This window comes from Platalea leucorodia, assembly GCF_965183815.1.
Source record: "Platalea leucorodia genome assembly, chromosome: 9".
Lineage (NCBI taxonomy): Eukaryota > Metazoa > Chordata > Aves > Pelecaniformes > Threskiornithidae > Platalea > Platalea leucorodia.
In genome coordinates this window covers 24,622,379-24,629,793 of record NC_138831.1, presented here as the reverse complement: position 1 = coordinate 24,629,793, position 7,415 = coordinate 24,622,379, and the positions used below count along the sequence as shown (strand labels likewise).

The 7,415-nt window shown below is 35.8% G+C and overlaps 1 protein-coding gene across 2 annotated transcripts in view; it reads right to left on the bottom strand.

Annotated features, from left to right (window-relative positions):
* Nucleotides 1-512: 512 nt before the first annotated feature.
* The window catches only part of HDAC11 (histone deacetylase 11), a 33,224-nt gene continuing 26,321 nt past the window's right edge, over nt 513-7,415 (bottom strand). For both annotated transcript variants that reach the window (XM_082321679.1, XM_082321680.1), the window contains 2 exons: nt 5,972-6,150; nt 513-2,507 (listed from right to left, as the gene is read on the bottom strand). In XM_082321679.1, coding sequence (XP_082177805.1) covers nt 2,265-2,507; nt 5,972-6,150 — 422 coding nt within the window. In that variant the 3' untranslated portion in view covers nt 513-2,264. The remainder of the gene's footprint in view (nt 2,508-5,971; nt 6,151-7,415) is intronic.

Here is a 7,415-nt window from a genome sequence, read left to right as displayed (position 1 = left end):
TAATGAACACTGAAAATGCAGTCAATATGTCCATTGCTTAACAATCGCAAATTTTACAGATGAGTCTGAAAGCTACCAGGGTCTTCTGCAAACATTTAGTTCTCTCTGAAAAGATACTGATTTATAGAAGACCTCTAACAAACTATTGCAGCCCTAACAGAAGCTTGGTTTACAGTTTAATACCTGTAACAACAAAATACTTAAAATAGGATTTACAATATAGGTAATGAAATGTAACTTGTAATTAGAAAGCGACTTTAACCCCTTATGATGACATCTTAAAAAGTATTTGGATACAAAACTTCCAAGCTCACTTTAAGAGGTCAACACATTAACTCTCAGAGAAGTCATCCACTGTTGACAAACCTTGTACTATTCACACTTAAGACTCACTGCAGTTTCAGTTACATTTTAAGTATGAAAAACACATCTTCTTGTCTTTTCAATAAACTGTTCCATTCAAAGTTTTTGACCGCCAAGATATATGTGAAGTGAAAAGAAAAGTCAATCAGCATTGTGCAACATCATTTTAATCTCCACTAAGGGAAAATAATAGAAACATGTTAACACAAACAGAAAATGTTTTGGAAAAGACTGTATGGTACTATGACAGGGTTTTAGTTTATAGAAATGTGATTTATAATTTTATAAAAATTATAAGAAACAATAACAACATCTTTCAGTAACATCAGACAGTATAGAAAAAATAAATCTCAACATTAGTTGTACTCTGATAGTCCTTCTAGTAAGAAATTTAAAAGTGCTTTTTAATAACAGTGTTGCAACTCAAGATTAGCGCAATATGTCAAATCTGTTTTAAAGCAGATATTTATAGCAATTGTGCAAGTTCTTACAATTAACAAACCCCATCAATCTAAAAATTAACACTAAGTGAGGTAAGTATTCTAATTAGAATTAAACATTCCTTAAATAGCTTATACACCAATTCTACTACAAGCAAAATAGTGGTGTTCCTTCATAGAAAGGCTCAAACCTAAACATGATGGGAAACTTGTACTACAAATCAGTGAATACTTGGAAGTTAAAAAAGCTCTTGCAAAATATACAGTTTAGTATGTTTACGACCCAATGCTACAAACAGTACCTAATGCAAAATATACCAACTTAAATAAACCCAAACTTTACAGTTAGTGTACTGAATTTGCTTCTGGATACACTATTTTGTTCCAAAACCCTCCTAGAATCTCCCATATAAAGTTAGCACATTAACTTAATGTAGAAATTTCACTGTATTTTTATCTGTAAATATGAACAGTTTGGTTACCAACTATGACTGCAACTATAAGTACCATCACCCTTTGAGCAAGTGAAAAGCACAGCACTGGCGGGGGGGGCGGAAATCAAAATTTACTCTTCACTGTCTCATACATGACAAGCTGACAATAATAAAAGATACCCTATATTTCTACATAATATTTTCTGCAAGAATTCTCAGAACTCTAAAATTAGTTTTCATTATCGTCGTTTCTTTACTCTGTGATTTACAATGCATAGTAACTATTGCCTTTTATATGCAGGCCTCATTTTAAGAGAGGCAAAAACTAGACTGTTAATGCTGAGCCCTTATGGCTCACTTGCATATGGAGCCAAAGGTATTTCATATTTTATTTCTCAAGGTGTTTATAAGTAGGATTTAAGTCACTATCAACAACAAGAATAAAATATAAATTAATGAACTTTCATTCCAATAGGCTGTGGCTTAAAAGCCTACCAACTGAACTGTTTTTTACAGTATTGCACTTAACTTTAGTATTAAACTGACAGTTGAAGCCTGCACAGAACTCGTTTTATAACAATATTTCAATAAAAAAAGCAATAAATAAAATGCAGTATCTAAAAAAAAAATGCCAGTAGGTTTAGTCCATATTTCTCCCACCATAGTCCGAAGTGCATCATCTGAAACAGGTCTGGGACAGTCTTTGGATACCAACTGCATAGTTCTTTCAACATAATAGACTATCCATAACAATAAGAGAAGCAATTAAAGCTTTCTACAGTAATATTATAAACTGAAAGACAGTACCCTGGAGTATATGTCTCAATTAGCTTAAAAGGATTTGTTGCCTTTGCTCAAGATAGCTTCAGAAGTTAGACACAGTTATTCTGTGACTGCGTATTATCTCTACTGTGTTATTTTACAGGCTAGTTGAGTCTTTTTTAAATATGTTCTATTAAGCCTGATAATGATGTGGAGGATTCCTGCTCCTAAACCAGGAAGCCGTTTCCTAAAATTTAGTAACTTGTCATTGCAGTGACAAGTTGGTTAGGTCTTTAGCAGAGTCTCTAATCATCTGTTCTACCTTGGGGTTTGCAGCTCCACTGGTTGCTAGCTCCTTGTCAATAAGCCCCAGGTTGTGCAAATTGAGGATGGAATCGGCAATAATCCGTGCTGTCCTCTTCTGGTAGCCTCCAGATGTCACCATCAGGATTGGGATTCTGCGCCTTCTGGCAGCCTTGAACACAACTTCATCTCTCTTCACAATTCCCTGCAAGTTTACAGCAGTTACCAAAAAAAAAAAAAAAAAAAAAAAGTGACACAAATATGATATTTTAGTACTAGCCTATGGTTCATGGATTTATAGTATCGGATGCTTGATAAGTGATTAAGCCCTACATTTTACAACACAAATCAAAAATTCATTTAAAAGTCCCATTAGCAGGTTTACATGCATAATCATTAAAAAAAAAAAGGAAAAAACAACAAACCAAAAATCCTTGACTTGATTTTAGAGGAGACAACAGATAAAAGTCTTTAGTATAAATTCCTAGAAGAATTCCTGCTCAAAGGCCATGAAGTCTAAACTAACTACAAAGTTCAGAAATGTTCACCCTATTTTACAGGTGAGGAATTGAGACGAAGAAAGATTGTCTTAATTCAAAGTGCTTTAGTTGGTGCTCAACTTGCATAGCACCCTCTGACAAAAGTTTAGCAACTTGATCAAGATTTCACAAATCTACATAAGAACCAAAAATTCAAATCAGATGTTACATGTTCACAATCACTAGCTGAATTATCAGCCTCCAGTTTCTTTAATAAAAGCTAATACTAAAAGAATCCATGGCTGAAGGGGGAGTTGCAGAATGTAAGTAATCGTAAATCCACAGAAAGGAAAATAAATTCTAAATAACCTCTTACTAATAGAGAAGGGTATGGAACTAACAAAGATTGCTGGTCAAGAGGTACTGTACTGTCATTGAACCCATACAACAGAAGACTTCGAGTCTCTTAGGTTTCAAACTGGTACATGTGGGGGAAAAGAGAGAATTCAGAAATAAGTGAGAACAGAATTAAAATCTACTTTTGTGGGAAAAGTAAAAGCAGAGAGTTCCAGAGAAACATAGGAGGCATAAATAATCCATTACAACTCCTAAAACAAAACAAAACAAAACACTAACAACATAATAGACAACAGCTTACAATGGACAGCTCAAAATTTAAATAACTGCAAAAGCTGGAGAAGGGGAAAAGAATTAAAATGCAAACACACACAAAAAATTAAGGAAGCAGCAACAAAAGTGTTACAACAAAATGAACATGCACTACTCAGACTGGTTAGAGGAAGACTGTAAATACGTCAAGAAATATTACCCTGCCATTAAAAAAAATTAGACCACAAACAAATGGTAAAGGGAAAGACTAAAATTCAAATGTAGCTGAAAAAAATATTCTGTAAAAGCATACAACAGTAATGGTTTTTTTATAGTTTGACACAGCCCTGTAAAAGAACAATGGGAGTAAGGAATAATAACTAAAAAATAAGACAAAAGGAAACTGAAGAATTGTATTAGGAACAGATCCTTAAAGGAAGTAACAGAATTACAGAATGAGCTGTACATCCCTTGGGAATCATCGCTGGATGCAGTAAACATTATACCACACAAGAACTGGAAGCAGTCACTATTCATAGGAGCCTAACTGCCCCATCCCTGCTCTAGCATCTCTAGTGGCTGAGCCTGGAAGAACTGAAGGGAAAACACATGGGCTTATTCCAGCATTTGCGTGTTACGAAGACAGAAAATACACCAAATGAAAATGACAGCCTGATACAGTTCCCACTTACCAACAAAGATAAGAGGGACTTACCTGCTACACTGCAAGTTTTCTGGCTATAGCCTCAAGCACCAAGAAACTATCACTCATAGCACTCTGAGGAGGCATAATTTTAAGTAGAATAAACACTGCAGCAAGATTTTAAAATATGAATGACATCTACAACTGTAGAACTGAAGACTGGACTAATGAACCTTGAACAGATGAATTATCCAGGTTCAACGCCCTCAGTTTCAGCATTTCCAGTAGCCTGGGATTTCAAGCTTGGTGAAACATGCCATTCACACCTAAGCCAACAAGATCAGAGAGGCAAGAAGCCCTGCACTCAATTCAGAAAACAAAGGCTTGAGCTACAGAAACCTTTTCTCCATCAGGCACCTGAGACACTGGTTGTGCAGAGAAATGGCACTCTGCCTTTTGTCTCTGCTTGTGACCAGAAGAATCACTTCACCTTTCTTTCTCCATCCCTACATTTTGTCTCTTTCCCTACACAGCACCTCGCAAGCTACAGCAACTCATTTTTCTTGGCCATTAACACTGCTCCTTCTCAAACAGCAGAAAAAATTTTGAGAAGGCACATCTTAAATGTATTCTCCATCTGTCACTAGCTTCCATTCCTCTTGGTGGCCCCTGCTTTCCAAAAACCTCTGCTCCACAAAATGAGATCTTACACCTCAGGTCATATCCTCTCCAAGGTCAAAACCAACAGAGTCCAAGCCCCTCAGCTCTTTCTTTCTCCTTAGAGACTTTTACAAATCCATGGAAACAAAACGTGGAGATTCAGAGTGGCTCCCAGATCGTTCCACCTTGGGTTCATCGAGGACTTTGCAGGCAGTCAGAAAGCAATGAAGTGGCTGCTCAGTGACAGAGACTATAAGAACGAGGAAATACATCAGGAAGCCAATAAGACCCAGCAAGGAACTAGAGCTCTGCGTAAATATGAACTATTTAAATGAGAACTAAAATTTGAGAACTCAGGTACTGCAAAACAGAATGAAAACTGAACGGATCGAGTCATGGCTCGATTAGAAGGGAATCAGAGAGCTCACAAATCAACAAAGCACTTCCTATATTGAACTGGTGGACACTAAAAGAGAACCAAATGTGAAAACAGGAGGGAGATGGAACCAAGGAGATGTCAGAGAAGGAATCATTAAAAAAATGGAGGAAATAAGAGATTCGTAAATTTTTTTTATTTTGAGAAAAGCAGACTTGTTATATCTGGAAGATGAAGACTTCTATGAAGCTATACAGAATAAATCAGTATTTAAATCTGGTACCAAACTGAGGAGAGAGAAGGTAAACTGAACTGAAAAAGGGTAATGATATTTGTATAGAAAAGAATGAGGAAAGGGAAAAAATCTGTTCATTTGCTAAGAACTCACAGACTGGCTGCACAAAATTGCTACAACTGGAAGATACCAGAAGAGCAGTTTAAAACAGCTGGGAGTGCTACAGAGAAAATTAAGTGTCAGATACATACTGGGGGCAGGAGACAAAAGAAATACATTGCAAAATGGGTTATGTGAGGGCAAAAGAAACAAAGAAAAAAACAACCAACCAAACAGGAAAAATAGGAGTCAGGTGAAGTGTGAAATTATAGGCCTCTCTGGTTACTGTCTGGATGTTCAAGATCAATATATTTTAGAAAGAAGACAAATGATACTGGAACAGGCACCTGAAGAACAAAAATATTTAGTCAGGAAGAGATAACAAAAAACATATGGTGAAAGAGCAACAGAGATGTATCTATACATATCTATAACAGGAAAATGCTCTGGTTTAGTGTAAAGTACGCACCTTACCTTTAGCTAACAAACAGCCACAACTCATTCTCAGGACTGCCTTCAGTATCTAGTGAGGAGTGAAAGTCTGTAGGTATTTTAGTATTATACAAACCTGAGGCGAAATAGCAAGTCCTCCCAATGGATCGCCATCCAGAATATCAGTCCCAGCATTATAAACAATGATGTCAGGTTTTAATTCATTTAATGCTCCTTCCACGTGAGTATGTACCTTCTGAAGATATTCTGTGTCCTCTGTACCCCACTCTAATTCCACCCTGCGTTTTATGGCACCTAAAAAAAAAAGTTTCGATGTTACTCAATAAACAAAGCATTGCTTTGAAAGAAAATGCAAGATTTAGGTAAGCAAGAGAAAAAGATAACATTTCTGGAATTTTTGTAAATACATCGCATTTTCACAGAACCTTGAATTAAAGAAAATTATTCAACTACTTCTTTTCCCAGCAAATGTAAGCATAATGACCTTGAAAAAATTCCATTGAAGAGAGAAAATTAGATGCAGGGGAAAAAATATCTCTGAAACACAAGTGGAAAACGTTATTGAAAAGCAGATGAACTACACGTCCATTTACCAATCAGCAAAGAAATCATAAAGAAAATTATTAACTTAAAAGCAGCCTAAATAAAGCACAAGGGAAAGAAAACACTGAATTGCTATTGCACAGGCAACAGTTGGGGGAAAACACAAGATAAGTATCACTGAGACATTATTAAGATGTTTTATTTTTATCACAACACTCAAAACTTAACAGCAAGGGATCATGAATTTATGTGAACTGCTTTATGAATGTATAACAAGATTCAGCTTTGCCCCAAGCATTTTCAATTTAATGTTCTTACCCCATAATCCTACCAGAAGAGCAAATATCTATTCTTAATTTAAATCAAATTATTTCTAATGCTTCTAATAAAGCATTATTAGAAGTAGAAGAGGGTTGAGAAGGCAGAGGAAAGAAACCCAAGGTTACGCAGTCTAGCTTTGGGTGCTTTTACAGAGTTATGTGTAACTCTCAATCTGAATTAATCAAATCTATGTCAGAAGTGATTCAACGTATGACTTCCACCTCACCATACCCTATGCCTTGAATTAAATGACTTGGAGTCTTACATCTTAAGTGTAGATTCAGCACCCACCGAGTGTGCATGAATGCATTCAACACAGAATGATACTTATTTATTCTCATGATTGCTGGGTAGGGGTTTTTTTTCTGCTTTCCATCCTTGTTCAACATTAGTGAAACATTCTTTTTCTTTCCTTTATTTTATTACATCAACATTAGTTTCAAAGTTTTTTGTTTCTTTATGATATTTTTCCTGAGTTCTTTTCTTATTGTTATATAAGTGTTGATATAAGTCTGCACAGCTGTGCTCTTCTGAACAGCACTTAAAGCCTTTTCAGGATAAAGAATCCAATAGCTGGATAGAGCTTTAGAGGAAGAGGTAAACACAATAGCATGTGGAACAAATAAGTATTGTTCTGATGAAACCATTAAGAAGTTGAGACGATTGTGAATAAGATTCCATGCCTCTGCAGGTCT